At 35.8% G+C, this 18,352-nt stretch overlaps 1 protein-coding gene across 1 annotated transcript in view; it reads right to left on the bottom strand.

Moving 5' to 3' along the window:
* Positions 1–894: 894 nt before the first annotated feature.
* Positions 895–18,352, bottom strand: part of ERAP2 (endoplasmic reticulum aminopeptidase 2) — a 40,234-nt gene continuing 22,776 nt past the window's right edge. Inside the window, 13 exon segments of the mRNA XM_053907674.1 lie at positions 895–1,038; positions 1,999–2,075; positions 4,388–4,530; positions 5,275–5,378; positions 5,381–5,459; positions 7,989–8,173; positions 12,222–12,296; positions 12,299–12,372; positions 12,375–12,401; positions 13,641–13,685; positions 13,688–13,719; positions 15,879–16,054; positions 17,032–17,097. Of these exon segments, the coding sequence (XP_053763649.1) occupies positions 895–1,038; positions 1,999–2,075; positions 4,388–4,530; positions 5,275–5,378; positions 5,381–5,459; positions 7,989–8,173; positions 12,222–12,296; positions 12,299–12,372; positions 12,375–12,401; positions 13,641–13,685; positions 13,688–13,719; positions 15,879–16,054; positions 17,032–17,097 (1,227 nt within the window).

Consider the following 18,352-nt stretch of genomic DNA (forward strand, 5'->3'; position numbering starts at 1 on the left):
AGAGATCAAGAGTTTCTCTTAAAATATGAAGAAACACTAAAACTGGGTTATACAATATGATGATTCATCGAAATATTTACATTAACCCATGAGTTAACCAGAAATATACACAGTACAGTCTAATTTTGCAATTTTCCAAAGATGTATTAACAATACATTAGTGTATGGGTTAAAGCAGTGAGGCATCATTTTTCTCTCCTGCACCTTTGTGACTGCAGATTTTATTGCCCGTGGAGATGACCTCAAAAGGCTGTCTCTGAGGTTTTTAGGAGTATGAGGTTCAAGTCAAGCAGCCCTCCCAGCTTCACTGATAAACGCTGACATCTAGTTTCTAATAATCTGAGATCTGATGACAAATTCTCTGTGTTCCTGAATCTTAAACTTCATAATTTGATTCTGATTTGCCATGAATAGTAAAAATCAAATGAACTATTCAGTCTGAGATGAAGGAAGAAGAAGGCAACGAGATGAAGAGATGCAAATGAAAAATTTTAAAAAAAGAATTGACTATGTTTCCTTGAAGATAAAACTGAGCAAACTCCAGTTTGCATAACAAGATTAGAAAAAGCATCAAAGAAGCAAAGAATGTCATGATTTAAGGCAATGTAGGTAGTCTGTGGTGCGGCTAATCTATTACAGCTATGTCTATACATCTATATCTCCATCTCCACATATCTCCATTATTCAGGAAGTTTACATTTAAATAGCCTACTGAACTGGCCTTCCCCTACCTCAACATCATACATCTGTCAGCTAGAAACAACAGCTGAGAGCAGGCATCTGTGCTGGTTGATTTGTTGAGGCTTCTTACTGTTTTAGACAAAATATCCAGGACTTTGACCTGAGCTTTGCTGACTTCATGCCCACATCTGATGTGCTCTTCCTATTGACCATTTAAATACTAACCAGTAGCCAAGTCCTCAGAGTGGGAAGATTCTTCTTCAGCCACTTGATATTTTTGGATATGGCTTCCAGAATAATTTGAAAAGTACCTAGATATCGTCCTTGGGCCTTAAGAGATTCAAAGAACAGTTTCACCTGAAAAATAAGCAAGAAAAAAATTACTGGCATAGTTCATTAAAACTTGCTCTTCAAAGGGGTTCGAAATAGCTTGCAAATTATACAAACACCGGAATAATTTCTCTGCCAACCTCTAGATGGTTGTTTTATTCCTCTCTTTTTGTGTATAATTATTATTTCACTTTATCTTCAAATAGATAATGTAAGACAGGAATGATAAATCCTCATCTTACAAGTGAGCACACTGGATAAAAACTTTAAGTGATCAAACCAAGTCATAGAGTAAGTCATGAGCCAGGATTTAAATTCTGTAATTCTTAGTTTCTTTAAAGAATAAACAATTCAATATTTATTTTGGAAATATGTAAAACATTAGAATGATTTTAAAAAGAAGTAGAATTGCCACCAACAGTAGTTTTGTTACAATACCTTTAAGTATTCTTCCAAACTTCAACATAGTCCCTTCAGTGATGTTGTAATATGCAAGAAATAATATGAAAGGACTCATGTCTCATGGGTAATTTTTATTTTGAATGCTATAAACACCTGTATTTTAAGAAGTTCTAGACCTGTCCCCTCCAATTACTTGCTACATGACATTGGACAAACTACTTATTTTCTTTTAATAAAATGAGACTTTAAACCAAATTATATCTAAGTTTGTACTCAGTTTTATAACTTGGATATTTATTTATTTATTTATTTATTTATTTATTTATTTTTAGAGAAAAAAAGAGCATGCATGCAAGTTGTGGAAGGGGAGAGAGAAAAGAAGAGAGAGAACCCCAAGCAAACTCTGTGCTGTCAGCACAGAGCCCAATGTGGGGCTTGAACCCACAAACCAAGTCCACAAACTATATCCACAAACTGTGAGATGTGACCTGAGCCGAAATCAAGAGTCCAACACTTAACTGACTGAGCCACCCAGGAGCCCCTGAACACTTATTTTTAAATTGTTAGCAATAGGGAATCACAAACCTCTTGTAACTCCTTGGAAGAGGAGTGAAATGTTGTTCCAGAGATGATCACTCTCATGGCAAATGAGCCTAGTCAAATTTGAAGACAAAAAGGAAACCCACAAATTTAATAGAAATACCAGCCTTGTGTTTATTATGTCATTTGTTTTTAAAATATGTAGCATTCATGGGGCACCTGGGTGACTCAGTCGGTTGGGCGTCCAACTTCAGCTCAGGTCATGGTCCCACAGTTTGTGAGTTTGAGCCCCATGTCAGGTTCTGCACTGACAGCACAGAGCCTGGAGTCTGCTATGGATCCTGTGTCTCCCTCTCTCTGCCTCTCCCCTGCTCGTGCTCTGTCTCTCTCTCTCAAGAATGAATAAACATTAAAAAAATTTTTAAACAGATATGTGGCACTGTATGATGTTTGTACATTATCATATACACTATTAATTATTATAAGAATAACCTATTTATCCAGTAAAATCCCAAAGTTATGAAATGTAACAAATTTGACCATAAGATAAAAATGTAGATAAAGCGTTTTTTAGGAACTGTGACTATCTTTGTCAGCAATGTTTATGTTTAAATTGATGTTTATGCTGAAAGCAGCATTGTCTATATTTTTTTATTATGTACTCCATTGGTAAAGAATTTTTTCTAAGAACTTCCCAATATACATATTTTTATTTATCAATTAGGTTGTAGGTTAAAAAGAAAATTTAATAGTGTTAGAACTAGTATATACAGTAATACGTTCTTCTTGCACTCTAATATACTACTTATTGTCTTACACACTTCCCCATCCCATTTTGGAAATCCACTGCATTTATACACTGTGTTTTGGGGGGCAATGTTATTTTGTAGAACTGTCATTTGCAGCCACAGACTCTATCCTTCACCCTGGTGTCTTATATAGAGAATTTGTACCATACGTCAAAGGGATTCATGCTGAAAAGCAGAGCACAGATACATCCCAGAAATGAGTCCAAGTCTAGGCTGTGCACATGGTCAGGCAGGAGGATCATTTCTAGTGACAAAGGAAATCTATGGCATTGCAGAAAAAGTCTGATCATTTCAAGAGGGAACTGACAGTCATACAAACACCCCAACCAATGATTCCTGCAGAGTTTTTAAGGAAACACACACACACACACACACACACACACACACACACACACACACATTTTATATTATACATATAAATTATATATATGGAGTTTCTCTTTGGTCCCATGTGAATGTCAATCCCTTAAAGGCCTGGGAGAGGGGTGAAAATGCTCTTTTTGCTTACACAAAGCTTTATGGAGGACTCTGAACCCTTCATGGCTAACAAATGGAAGGGAAGAGGAACTGGGGAGGACTAGAATCAAAGACACAAACTGACATTAAGATGAACAGAACAAACTGCACAGCTCTTGGATTGAGGGTATTTTCCATATAGTTTGTAAGAGACATTTTGTATTTGAATGAGGAATGGCTGAGTGCCTTAGCAGGAGTTTTTGTGAGAGGAAGCAAAGCCATCCTGTACTTTCCAATGAAACTGAATCATTATTGGTTCATTCTGGGGGATATTTTAGGCCTAGGCGCATGCTGGGGTGAGCTCTGATTCTCTGAAAAGTTGAAACTCCAGAAAAGACTCAGAGTCAATGGAGTTTTGAAGGGGGGCTCCCCAAACACTTCCAGTCAGCCCCTCTAAGTTCTCCACTGTACCACTTCCTCAGGGGAACTGAGAGAGGGGATTAGCTCTCATCAAAATTCCTGAAATTTAGGGGCACCTGGGTGGCTCAGTCGGTTGAACGTCCGACTTCAGCTCAGGTCATGATCTCGCAGTTTGTGAGTTCAAGCCCCATGTCAGGCTCTGTGCTGACATCTCGGAGCCTGGAGCCTTCTTCAAATTCTGTGTCTCCCTCTCTCTCTGCCCCTCCCCCATTTGTGCTCTGTCTCTCTCTGTCTATCAAAAATAAATAAAATATAAGGCTGATGCCAATTTAAAAAAAATTCCTGAAATTTCCCCCTAGAACAAACTATATTAACAAACCAAGTCAAATGTGTTTAATGCACTATATATGGCTTCACTTCACTATATATGGGTTCTTCTGAGCTGGTGAGGAAGCTAGGAGGAGTGTGATACAGGGGCTGATGACTGGACTTAATTCAGCTCACATTTGCTCCCAGCTGAGTGCAAGAAATCTATTTCCCATTCACTTCTCATTCCTCTCCCTCACACCTCGACAGAATAATTTGGACTATAAAGTTTTCAAACTAACAGAGTTCATCAAACTATTTGGGAAGAAATAGGATCATTCACATTCATATGCACATCATTATACTTGGTTTCAGGCGACCGAAATATGTGGTTTCAGGCACATCTAGGTGGAAGAACACACGTTGGATATAAATGAATACCAACTTTTCAAGGAGATGGGTCCAAATTTCTCTTAAAAATTTCCAGGCTAATTGCTGTCCCTTTGGATTTCTGGAGATTGCATGAGGAAGAGGCACCAACTCCTGTGTCTTGATGACCTTTCCACCCATTCTTAGTTCAATTAATCTGAAGAAATAAAGAGCATTTGACTTCTCATAGTGTGTGTTATGTAATAGAGGCTAACTCGGGCTACCAATATCTTAAGAGAATAGAAGAAAGAAATGCATGATAAAATGATAATTTACCATAAACAGTAATAAATTCTTTACTGGCTAACATTTTTAATGTTCCAGTTGAACTTTTAATTTTTTTTTTTCTGGCAGTAATTTTATTTACCTATTATTTCAAATAACTTTAAATTAAAAAAATATTTTTAATGTTTATTTTTTAGAAAGAGAGAGAGACAGAGCATGAGTGGGCAAGGAGAACAAAGAGAGGAAGACACAGAATCCAAAGCAGGCTCTAGGCTCTGAGGCTCTGAGCTGAGAGCACAGACCCCGACCCTGGGCTCAACTCATGAACCATGAGATCATGACCTGAGCTGAAGTCAGACACTTAACTCACTGAGCCACCCAGGCACCCCTCAAAGAACTTTGATTAGCATCTTGTACAACATCTTATATATAAGAATGTAATTTTGTGGTAATTTTTCTCCAAGGTTTTAAAAGTAAAACATGGGCATTTGTCTAGTATCAGTCACTTGATTAATAACTAGGGAATATCTGTTTTCACTATTTGCATTTTGTCAGTATATATTTTGGGGAGGTAAAGTCAAACCAAATCAAATCCTGATTCAATTGTTTTATGCCTTTGGAATTAGTGGCCAATATTTTAGTGACTTCATTGAATTTATATCAGTTTATTTTTAACAATTTAAATTAGTGCACTTATTTCATTAACTTTTCCTGATGTTTGCTGGTTGACAATGCACACAGAATTTTGGTTTTTTCAGCACCTGAAAGTGACAATCCATATTTTGCTCTAAAAGGTAATTCCATCCTACTGCCGTTTGAGCACCCACGGAATATACGATCTTTAAAACATCTGTTAGAATGCTGTAATAAGAAGAACAGAAGTGGAAAAAAAGTCCTATGAAACAAAAAACTCTTGTTTTCTTATTATATTTTTAAATTGCTATAACAGAATCACCCATGAGTTATTTTCAGTACCTAATGTGTTAAACCTTTTTTTCTGTCAGACTTTTATAAAATTATTTTATGTAACTTTTCTTTCCAAATTATTTGTGTTTTTTTCTACTGATGATAAAATATTAGCAAGGAGAATAATCATAAAATTTTAACTTGCTCAGAGATGAAAATAGAAACTTTATGGAATCCATATATACAAGAGATGATTTCTGACATATAAAAGCAGTGGTTTATACAGAATTCTAGAATTGAGTAATCTGTATTAGTGCTATGTGATCTTTTTTTAAAAAAACATGATTACTTGCCATTTTAATTCCCACCTTAAGACTATTTTCTAACAAGACTATCTGAAAGTCATCTAATTCTCTAGGTCTAGAAAATTGTAATTTAGCAAAATTGATTAGGTTCAGTCATTTTATAATTTGTAAAACTAATAAGATATAATAATTTTTTTCTGTCCACATAAAGAAGAAACCACAATTTTGAGGTTTTATTGCCCTATAGAATATTAAAGTAGTTTTGATTCTAATTTTGTTTATGGTTTTTAATTCCAAATATCATTAGATAAATAATAACTGATACTCATTTTGATAGCTCAGAAAAAACACAACAGAGAAGTAGGGATGGGGCAGGAAATTTGCATTTATCATACAGTGACCATATGGTAGAGATTGTACTAGTCTCTGTACATCATATTTAACTGTCAAGGCTACCTAGTGAGATTGTTATTATCCTGATTTTTAAAAAGTGGAAATAAAGCTTGGAAAGGTTAAGCAACTGGTGCAAGGTGACATAACTAGCCATTTTGAAGATGAGATTTAAACCCATGATCCTGATTTTGTGTTGTTTCCACTATATATGCTCAAGTATCCTAAGTACCAGTTGAATCACAAAACAAAGATTAGGCAATTAAATTAGGATCTACATTGTTTTGATTTTGGTATATTTACTGTACAAATGTATGAAAATTGATAACAAATACATTGTAAGTTCCTTGAAGGTAGGACACATCATTGGTTTTTTTACTACTTTATCCTTGGTACCTACAAGCACTGCGGGTTCACAGGCAACATGCAAAGAATTTTTCAATACATGAATGAAGTATTTTTCAATACATGAATGAAGTAATTAATCTATATAAGAAAATTCTTCATTATGGCTTAATACTAGCAGGCTTGATGTTTAGGAAAACAAAACCTATAATATTTAATTATGTATTATTGATTACAAGCATAAATAAGGTTTACCCACAATATTTTCCTAAGTATTGCATTGGAGTAAACATGTTGAGCTACCATATCTAACCCATAGGTGGGTTGCTGCAGGTAAGATCATCCCTCTTCTAACAAGTATAAAGATGGAATAATATCTCTTTATGTTATAGGACAGCAGGATGTTTACATTTTAGCCTCACTCATACAACCCATTCAAACATTAACAAAAAGAAGAGAAAACTAGAGCTAAAAGATCCTTTTTCCTTAAACTGATTTTTGAGTTTAATCACAATGACCGGAAAAGCACTAAAAGAAGAAGACTGGAATTAATGTTTTCAAAAAGAAGAATTCAAGATAGGATTTCAAGAAGCTCACTGAGATTTAGTTATATGGAAAGAAATTATGATAGCCTACCAGCAATGTGGCACAGGAAAAATGGACACCATCACATTACACTCTGCTAAAATAATGAAATTTTTCTTCAGTTTTAAGGAATGAATTTTCCTTAATTCACATACAAATTTGATTTCTCAAAACATCCAACTCTAGAATGAGAGTTTTAACAATAACTATATAAAATCTTGTATTGAAAAGAAATCAAAGCCTACATTGAAAAGATTGTGGCATGTGTTAGTATCTGTGGTAAACTGAATGGCAACGTAATCCATATGATCACTGAGCACCTTTCTGATTATAATAACCACCGTAATCCATTTTGCCATTGTATACATACACACTTTTGATGGCCCAAATCATCAGTTTCCCATCAAAGATGAGATCTGAGGTCAAAATTCGGTCTGTGGTATTGATTAATGAAGAAGTAAATATGTATTTTTTAAAAGGTATCCTCCCTTTTTTACAAAAAAAAGTTTTAACAAATGATCACTGGTGTTTTGACTGCATGTACATTTCACATTGCTTTTTATCTTTAAAAGACATTACTTTTGAAGCTTGGGCACCCCCCTGCTTCTACCCTCTGGCTATCTTTCTGTTACTATGCCACTGCATTTTAGCTCTCCCTCTCAAAGGACCTAAACCTCACTTCTCACAAAATCTATTGAGCACTTACTATATGGGAGCACGAGACACAGATATGTAATTCCCAGCATGGCTTTCTCCCTCTTGTCCTCACTGAAAGGTTTTAGATCTAATGTCTTGCTTGATCAAAAACTTTTACATCAAAGTGAAAGGAACAAAGAACAGGACAGATGTCTAGATTTACTTTAATTTTCCACTGAATTCCATCCACTGAGAGAAGAGTTCAGTTGCCTTCTGGATGCAGGAAGCATGGTTCAGGTAAGAGGCCTGTTTTAAGATGGTCAAGGCAAGCAACCTGTCCCAGACTGAGCCCTCCTTGCTCCAGCTTTGCATGTCAATCACCGGCTTAAAATATCAAAGAAGGTAATGCTGCAGAAAGCACAGGCTGATTTACAGAGAGGCTAAATTTAGTAATCACACAGCTCCTACCCACCAAACGGGGTCAACTCTAAACTGTCTGCATGAATCTTCCCCAAACACAGAACTATTTATCTTTGTACTTTCCTTCTCTCTTTCTGGGCCCCACCTACCATATTTAAACAGAGTTTCTCCTTTAAAAATATGATTTAATTTCCCATCTGAGGAGGGAATATCAATCGAAAAAAGATAAAATCACATTTAAGAGGAATATTTTGCTCACAATCCTGATAGGATCCTCTTAGGATGGTGATGACAAGGAACAAGAGATTTCCAGCCAGTTATATGCGTTCTCTGCATTTTCCTTTAATGAGATGAACAAACAACAAAACTGCTATTGTGAATACCAAAACATTAGGGTCTCTGCCATAGAGGAAATAAACCAACATATAGTCATTTTTGCAAAGTGATTCTCTCTTGTGTTTCTGAGAGGATTGTGTCTGCACATGGTCTGTAAACTATTCATGCCAGCATCAGACTCCCAGATTAAGCATAATAGCTTGATATGGAAACAGATTCCAGAACGAAGAATGTCTCTGTTGAATTTTTCATTAACATAATGCCTTACCTCTTTGGGGTTTTTAAATTTTAATTCTTATCTAAAAAGAGGGAATTGAAACTAGAAAGAAGGGAAATGAAAAAGAACCAACTTTTGTTGTGACTTGACTCTTCTTAATCTCAATGATTTCCTGCTTTAAAACAGACTTATGGAAAAATTTCCAAAATTTTTGTCCGAAGACAGAGGGCTGGACCATATGAACTATGATCCTATGGTTTGCTATATTTTTAAAAACACAAATCTACCAAATGTCACTATTTCTTCCTACATGTGTAATATCATAATGTATGGTGCAGCTGATACCTTAGAGGATCAGCAACAGGGAAACTAGGTCTAATATTCCAGGGTCACAATTCAATAAAGAATACTGAACACAAAAATTACTTCATATTAATCCTGTTGTTCCTGTTTGGTACAGCATAATTTGTTTCTTACTAAAACAAACACCATTATTTACTTTTATACCTACCTACTTCTTAAAAAATTAACCTTAATATTCATTAAGAGGGCTTCTTTTCTTCTTATATAATTATTGTTTAATAAAAATCCAGCTCCTCACCACCAATCATTGCACAAAATGTTATCTGAATGTTTGTTCATCTTAAAAACTAAACACACATATAAGTGTATACTTTAACCCAACAGGAGAAATCTATATTTTGTTAGTATACAGTTATATACTTATTAATATACAGTTTTAGTTAAGTGATACTTTTGTGAAATAAAACCAAATTCCCGAGGAAACAATTTGGGTCTTCTTTTTATCGTGTGGGACTAAAAGAAAAAAATAGTTTTTCTGTAAGGAAATTAAAGTTGTCATTTTAATCCCAGTCAACTCAGATGAGATCCAAGTGTTAAATTATATTTAGTAAGTGTAAAAAAACAATTAAAACAAATATCTATTCTTTGGTCAAATTCTGTCTTCAAACTAAATATGATCATTGATTACTTCTTTTAACTCTTAAATAGGTATTTGATAAAGCAGACAAGAACAAGATAAATATTACTGAGGGAAGGCAGTAAGTAAAAATATTTTTTGCAAGTAAAAATATTATGAGAGTTTTAAATTGCTTCCATATTGAATTAATTTTATTATAAAATTAATATAAGAAAATTATGAGACAGTTGTAAGTTAGAGAGGAGAGGAACAAGACTCAGTTTCACTACCCTACACATTCACTAATAGCACTTTGGAATATTTCCTCCCCCCCCCCCCCCCACTTTTTAGCTACTACTTTTTCTATGTAGTTGCAAACATAATAATACATAAATTTACATTCTGCTGTTTTCCACCTTTGCATTATTTGCAATGCATTTCTGTGTTCTCACTTCTTCTTATTCAACAAATGATCTTTGAAACAATTTACATTAGATAATACTAATATTGCTAACATTAACATTTACTCAGCAAGTACTGCGTTTTGTGCTTTATTGGCGTTATTTTATGCAATCCTTAAAGCAACACTTTCTATTAGATATTATTACTTAAAATTGTAATTTTAAAATACTAGAGAAGTTTTAAAAACTAAAAAACGTAGTCTTAAAAAGTTTAGGGGCGCCTGGGTGGCTCAGTCGGTTAAGCGTCCGACTTCGGCTCAGGTCACGATCTCGCGGTCTGTGAGTTCGAGCCCCGCGTCGGGCTCTGGGCTGATGGCTCAGAGCCTGGAGCCTGCTTCCGATTCTGTGTCTCCCTCTCTCTCTGCCCCTCCCCCATTCATGCTCTGTCTCTCTCTGTCTCAAAAATGAATAAACATTAAAAAAAAAAAAAAAACAAAAAAAAACTTAAAAAAAAAAGTTTAGATAATTTGCCTAAGGTCAAACAATAATTAAAGAGGTAGTACTTGAACCCATCCATTTTAACCCAAAATTTGTACTCTTAATTAACTTCATTAATCTGTCACCCAAATCTTATTATTGTTTTTCCACTGATTGTTTTCCACTGATAACTGTAGGGTTCCTTTTGCTAAATTTAGACAATGCATACATGTATAGGCTAGAAACAGCAAAGAAGACTTGGCAATTACTTGAAAAATTGGCTTTCATTGACTAAACTATCGATATTCTTCAGTCTTCCTATTCTTAAATTTTTAATCTACTCTGCCATCTAGTCAGAGTTTCTCCTTTGAGCAGATAAACCTCCTTCAGTGAATCATAGCCTACTTCTCATCTAGTCTACCCTGTATCTGCTTAGATGTGGAATGCTGTTTTTCCCAATCCTGGCCTCCAATGCGCCCTGCTACCACTATGTTCCTAAAACCTGTGGGGTTGAGGATTAAGCTCTCAATCTCTCTGTTTCTCCTAACTAGAAATTCTGTTGTATGGAGAAGCTTCTCCTGAGAGGTATCCTGCTGGTTACTCTCACTCACTTTGACCTAAATAAACATCTGAAAGGAAATAATATGTCACACTGAATAAACTGAGTATAGTAATTCTCAGAACAGGAAAAGCTTACAATGCACAATACTCTAGATTTTTTCCCCATTGGTGGTTTTATGACCTGGTTTATTCTATGTATTATTCTGCTGATGACAAATGGGAAAAGAAAGAAAATACTTTGTCTTTCCAGGAAAGTCTGAAGAGGAATAAACACAAGTAGCCAATTCCTCCTTCACTTCCCTTTCAATTTCATATTGATTTCTTCAATGTGCGAAGTGATGAATGGATTTGTACTAGATTTAACTTTTAAAATCATAAAAGTAAAGACTATATTATACTTTTTGTTCAACAGATTACATAGGTATTTTGTGAAACAGCAAGCTACTCACATAAACAAATTTTAAATCTAGAGTCAAAAGCTTAAATGCTTAGAGGGTCCACCCTAAGTGAGTGAAACAGGCCACTTGTGTACAGCTTGGGACCTTGGTGCATGGGACAGTGAAGGCCTGGCTTCAGGAAGGATGTGTCCACTGCACCTTCCTCTTTGTAGGAATGAAGGTCCACAGTTACCAAATCTTTTCACTTATAAAAGAGACTTCAGAAGTCAGGATTTGTATGTAAATTTCCCCACATTTTAAAATGTTGGATTAGGGGCGTCTGGGTGGGTCAGTTGGTTAAGCGTCAGATTTTAGCTCAGGTTATGATCTCACAGCTCATGAGTTCAAGCCCTGCATCAGGCTCTGTGCTGACAGCTCAGAGCCTAGAGCCCACTTCAGATTCTGTGTCTCTGTCTCTCTCTGCCTCTCTCTCTGTCTCTCTCAAAAACAAACATTAAAAAAATTTAAAAATAAATAAATAAATAAATAAATAAAATGTTGTGTTATATTTTTAAACACTGTATGGGTCAAAACACCTTATCAGTAGGTAGGCTTTGGCCAAGTATTTGACCTTCAGATCTATCTCATATGAATGACCAACACTGAATATTTGATTTTGAAATCTAGCATATTTGATTATGAATCAGTTACTTGCTATGAAATCATATGAAATTTTGCTGAAATTTACCAGCTGAAATGCATCATGAATCAGACCTACTCTGTCCTTAGGTTTGCGAAGCGTGTGGTTCTGATGCAGGTTAGAGTTGGTTCCATGAGTTGGTCCCATCCATGCCCCTCATAGTGAACAATGTAGTAGCCATTTGAGTCCACACTGACTCAAGTGTAGTTTCAGATAAATCCAGAGTATCTAGGAGGAGGAAATTGGCATTAGCCATTTTATTAACAACATATGTACCAGGAACATCTCCAAAATTGTTAGCTCTCATGCTATTACTAATTAATCAGTGGGAAGACAAAGTTTTGGAAAAGTCATGGTGATGTTCATTTTCATAGTCTACTGGATGGTTTTGTGTGTGTGTGAATTATAGTCTTATTAAATTAATAAATAAGTTCATTCATAGGAAAAGGACTGCTAAATTTGTTCTCAAAAGCAGTCTATGCAGGTCTAAGAGGCCCAGTTAACTATATGATAAACGTGATTGGAATTTGACTTGATTTATTTGTGGCCTTGTCTCAGAGTTTAGTTATCGGTCATTGAAATATGTATATGTAAGTAGGTGATCCATTTGTCCAGTCCTTATTTTGGGTGAAATAAGGATTCCAGGTTGAACATGACATAATGATGGAAACCCTCTCACATTTCAGTAAGGTGTTCAAAAGAGAAATTAAAATTATGTTATGGGGCACCTGCATGGCCCAGTTAGTTGAGCACCTAACTCTTGATTTCAGCTCAGGTCACGATCTTGCGGTTAGTGGGTTCAAGCCCCACATCAGGGTCTGTGTTGACAGTGCAGAGCCTGCTTGGGATTCTTTCTCACTCTCTCTGCCCTCCCCAACTTGCATGAGCATGTACACTCTCTCTTTCTCAAAATAAATAAACTTAAAAATTTTTTATTATGTATTTTTAATATGACAGACATTATACTACATGTGAAATAACATTATCATATTCTCTCAATAGTTTTGTGGGACCTGGTCCTCGTTCAAAATGAGATGAGAAAATTGAAGCTCAGAACAAGTAAAGAAATTTTTTGAAGGTCACACATCTAATAAGTGATGGAGTGAGGATTTGAATCCAGGGCCAATTTGTTCTAAAGTGCATGCTTTGTTTTCATACATATTTTTGTGTTGTGGCATAAGAGCTTAATTAGTAGCTACTAAGAGATATAAGATAGAAAGCCATTATTTCTTGATATAAATACAAACTTATCTCTAAATGCTAAAAGTATAAGAAGAATTCCCACTGAATAGAAAATTCAAACTTTCTAGCTAAAGAGTTCTTTTAGCAACTTATATGGATAAATGAAAATTTCTCCAAACATATATCTTTTATTATTAGATTTACTTACAGTATCTTTCCTCCAAATAGCTGAGAACATGTTTAATTTCAGAACGGAAACACCTATTTGGCTAATTAGTTCATTACTTGTCCTTGATTTTAGAATGTGTCCATGAATTGCATTAGAGGAATTGTGGAGTAGGTTAATGGAATATGCCAAAGATACCTAGAAAATAAAGACTGCTACAGACCAAATGAATGGCCATTTTAATTTTCACATTGTCAGACTCAGATTGGCTGTAAAAGTCACCTAATGGCCCATCTTTCACACTATCAGTGGCCTTATACATTTTATAGGCTAAGACTTGTGGATCCTTGGGTATGTAAAAATTCTTCCATATGATTATAAAGGTGCAGCAATATACACCTAGTTGAGCTCTGTCACATTTACTTGTGCTATTTGCTATCCAAATCTCATATCATAAGTTCTGTTGACTGCTTACTTCTAAGGAAGAGAAAAAAAATCCAATCTTCCTTCACATTTCCAAAAACTCTGACAGCCTGTTATTAATTCAAATAACTGAAGAAAATCTTCAGGAAAAGCCTAAGAGATAAAGATCTGACTTTGTATGATTTCCATATCCTTTTGTTCAACAGAGCTACCCACACCCAACTCCTCCACTGCCAAGTGACTGTTCGTGGTCAGCAATGCCACAATCTAGGATCTGCTGATTAGCCAGGTCCGAAGGACAGAAAAACAGAATGGATTAGAAGAAAAAGCCTCAGTTACTTTTCAATGGTCCCACTATGGCAAATAACAGAAATCAGCTATTTTTTTTCTGGCTCTCTAGCAGGTTTTAAAATTCATTTCCTCTATCACATCAGGCCATATTAGTTAGCTACAGTATTCTTGCACATGTAAAATCTTGTGCTTGGAAATATTGACAGGTATAAAACAAGAAGAATAATTGAAGACGTGCCTATGAATCTTCAGAAAAATATAAAACAATGAAACAAATGACATACACAGACTTTATCTAGTAAAGGATCAGAAGGGATAATCTACCTGCTAACCCACAAAGTACCAATAATTAACAAAGCAATAAAAAAATTTACACAAAAAAGTAAAAGTAGACACACAGATATTGCCAAGCCTTAAAGAATGATCTGGATTGATCTTGGCTCCAGAAGGAAAGGGAGTTTTTTCAGATAAAACTATCTGGGAGTGAAAAAGAGGAGAGTAGCATTTCATGAGTTTGGATAGGCATGAATTGGAGGGTAATAATTTTATAAGACTAATCTGAATACTGCCTCAAATGGAGGAAAAATACAGATCATTGTTGTAGATATTTGTTATTCTGGGCCATCCGCATTATTGAAGTCTCTTGTGACATTTTGATAAGTTACAGGAGTGTGAATCCTGCTTTCCCAATAATGAATCAAACATTAAATTTCACAGGCTATGTTGTCAAGCTAGAAATTGTTTAAGCTCTCTGAGGTTCAGACTTCAGAAGGACATATAGAAAAATGAAATGATGTATACATAGAGAAGTGACATAAAAGTTGCTGTTGGATTGGAAACAGGCAACAGACAAAACAAAAGGAAAAACATTATATTCTATGTGTTAAACACCTTGAATTTGCTTCTGATTCTGAGAAAAATTCTAGAATTGTTATTAGACAAATACATCCTTAGAAAGAAGAACAATCATAAGAGCCAGTACAGAGCCACTTATATTATTTCATTTAAAATTAACCTCATTCATCTTAAGGATAGAACTAATAGATCAGAGAAATGTGGCCAGTGTTGTATTTCTTGATTTTAGTAAAGCCTTTACCAAGGTTTCTCAAGATTGGCTGGTGAGCAAGATGATAGTATGGTTAATTGAATTTACTTTCATTATTACTGAGAACATCATGTTTTAAGACATCCTGTTTATAGTCAATTACCAAAAAACAAAAGGCCACAGGAGGTTTAATTCACAAGATTCACAGGAATCTAATTCATTGCATAGGGAAGATATTTTCTCTTCTGAGGAGATGTATAGCTGTCCTCACACTTCCTAGGTTTGGGCTAGTCACCAAATGATTAGGCCCCAGAAATCTAGTACTGAAAGAGTAAGACATATTGTAACAAATATAACTGACCACCCTCTGCATCAGAACTGAGTGGCTGCTGCAGAATTACTAGGAACACAGCTGCACAACAACACAGACTGGGTCACACCCCAAGCTCTTTAAATCTGTTATCAAGGTTAGTCCAGGCCTCTGATTCTGGGGTAGAAATAGCATCCACAAAGTTGCCACAGAAACTGAAAGAAAGCTAATGAAACAAGGAGCAAACTGAGAGGAGGTAAACTAGACCACTAGAAGAAAAGCAGACACCTTTCCTGTAGGGCCCTCCATTCTGGGTCATCTTTGAAAACCCTGCTCAGAAAACCTATCTATTGGAGCCTGAGTGAACGTCCTTTTTGTCCAATCACAATGAGGGGAATTCCTCTCTGCAGAGTCCACGTAGTCATCATCTCCTTGACCTCCACATCTTCCCCCAGAAAGGCAAGCTGAAATGACAAGTGACTTTGGTAATGGAGGAGAGAAACCAAAGAGATCAGAAATGCAGATTTCCTTGGCTGCCAGAAACAAGGCTTATGGAGGAGGAGGGGAGACCTCAGGCTGCAGTCTCACGGAGGGAACTGGATCAGGGCTGCCTACCCCAGGCCTGCTCTCTGCAAGTGAACTGAAGGAGATAGATATGTGGGAGAAGGTTGACATCTGGTAGCAAAGTCCCACAGGAACTTGAGACTGGAGCCTCTCTCCTGCTCCATTTCAACCTCCCACCCTGAAAAAAAAAACAATAACAGAAAAAAAAAACCACCTCTCCATTTTAATAACGGTACAATGGGGATGTTTAGGAAAGAAATGTCTATCTTTAGGGGAGCTTTAAATATTCCAAAAGAACAATACTACAAAAATAGATATCTATTGAATGGAGAACAAAACCTCCAGTTTCCTAGCTTCTCATAAGGATTTCTGATCCCTGGATTATGCTGAATCCTCCTTTAAAAACTACAATTTATGGGATTACCATGACTCATTTAAAAAAGAGTTCTCCTTTTTTTTCATGGTTACTTTTCTTTCTGCTCTACTACAGTGTTCCAATAACTTCCCAGAAGTAAACAAAAAGAGCCTCAAGAAAACCGCTGACTATATTTCCAAACCTAACATATTTGGTTTGGCATTTTTCTGAGCCTAGAGGATGCCAATGCGGCACTAACCACGCAGAGGAATTCTGAGCTGAGATATTTTTAGCTAGCAGTGGGGTTGTGGGAAAGCTGAATTATAACAACAAAAATAGAGTAGTAATAGCATCATCCCCCTAAATGGCCTGAACATTATTTTTTCAGTCAGCTTTGTTTCAAGGAAAATTGTGGAGTCTCTCTTCCTTTCCAGTTATTTAAAGGGACAGTTGGGCTACTCCACACACTCACTTCGGGTCACGTGATGCAGGTCTCTTCTCTGTAAGCTTCTATATACTTACTGTGCAGCTTGTCATCTTGGAACCAGAATAACAAAATCCACCAGATGTAAAATTACCTAAACAACTCTATAAAACAAGAATGAAAGCATGGTCATGTGGGTACTGATAGTCCCAAGTAACAAAAGTTACTTACATACATAAAACAAAAAGAGTAATTCTTGCAGATTTCCTATGGTCACTGTGAAGATGCTTTTTTAAAAAATTTTCATGAATTGCTATGTTCCTTACCATGTCTATCTAGGCCAATGAAATATATATAAAACTTTATGTTTATGTATACATAAAGTTATATGTAAACTTTATGTTTATGTATACATATACATAAGCTTTAAATATATCTATGTATTTTAAGTTTTCTAAAGAAGTACACTGTAGAAGTGCCTGGGAGGCTCAGTCAGTTGAGCATCCAACTTCAGCTCAGGTCATGATCTCACAGTCGGTGAGTTGAGTTTGAGCCCCCCGTTGGGCTCTGTGCTGACAGCTTGGAGCCTGGAGCCTGCTTCAGATTCTGTGTCTCTCTTTCTCTCTCTGCCCCTCCTCTGCCCACTCTCTGTCTCTTTCTCTCTCAAAAGTAAATAAATACTAAAACAAAAATTTTAACTAAAAAAAGAAGTACAATGTAATAGAATAACTTTTAGGAAGGAATCAGTTTGTTGAATTTTTCTTTCATTTCTTCTTTTCCCCCTCGGGAGGTCCTACTTAATTCTTTTATTGTGCATGCTACTCATGCCCCTATTTAGCATTTTGGCAACTGAGTCTAGTATTAACCTTCTCCTATCATATCACAAATTCCTTGACTGAGGAGGGGGGATGCCTTTGTTTACCTGAGCATTCCCAATGACTACCACAGTAGCATATAGAGAATGCATATTAATTTTGAATTCCAAATTAAAATGAGACCCAAGGAAATCAACAACTTGTCAACCAACCTTTAAATAACCAGGAGTTAGTGCTTAAAAGGAACTATAAATGGAAAAATCATACACACACACACACACACACACACACACACAGTGAGGCTATCAAATGCCATTAAACAATTTTATGAAAAATAACAACAAAGGATGTCTCTAACTCCCAAGTTGCTATGACATGTATTAGAATTGATGTTATGTGACACAAAGCTAAGTAAGATATTTTCAGGAATTTTTCAGTTTCATACCACAGTTTCATTTGGCATGAGAAAGTGGTCAACTAGAACTGAGGACATTTAGGGGAAGGTTAAAAGTGAGACGTTCCTGATAACTGGGAAGGAGCTGTGTTGTAATTGAGAGGATGAATACTGGACTTAGAGTGGGAAGACAGATGTTAAATACTGACT

This window comes from Panthera pardus, unplaced genomic scaffold (genome assembly GCF_024362965.1).
Source record: "Panthera pardus isolate Hobbes unplaced genomic scaffold, ASM2436296v1 HiC_scaffold_2, whole genome shotgun sequence".
NCBI classification, from domain to species: domain Eukaryota; kingdom Metazoa; phylum Chordata; class Mammalia; order Carnivora; family Felidae; genus Panthera; species Panthera pardus.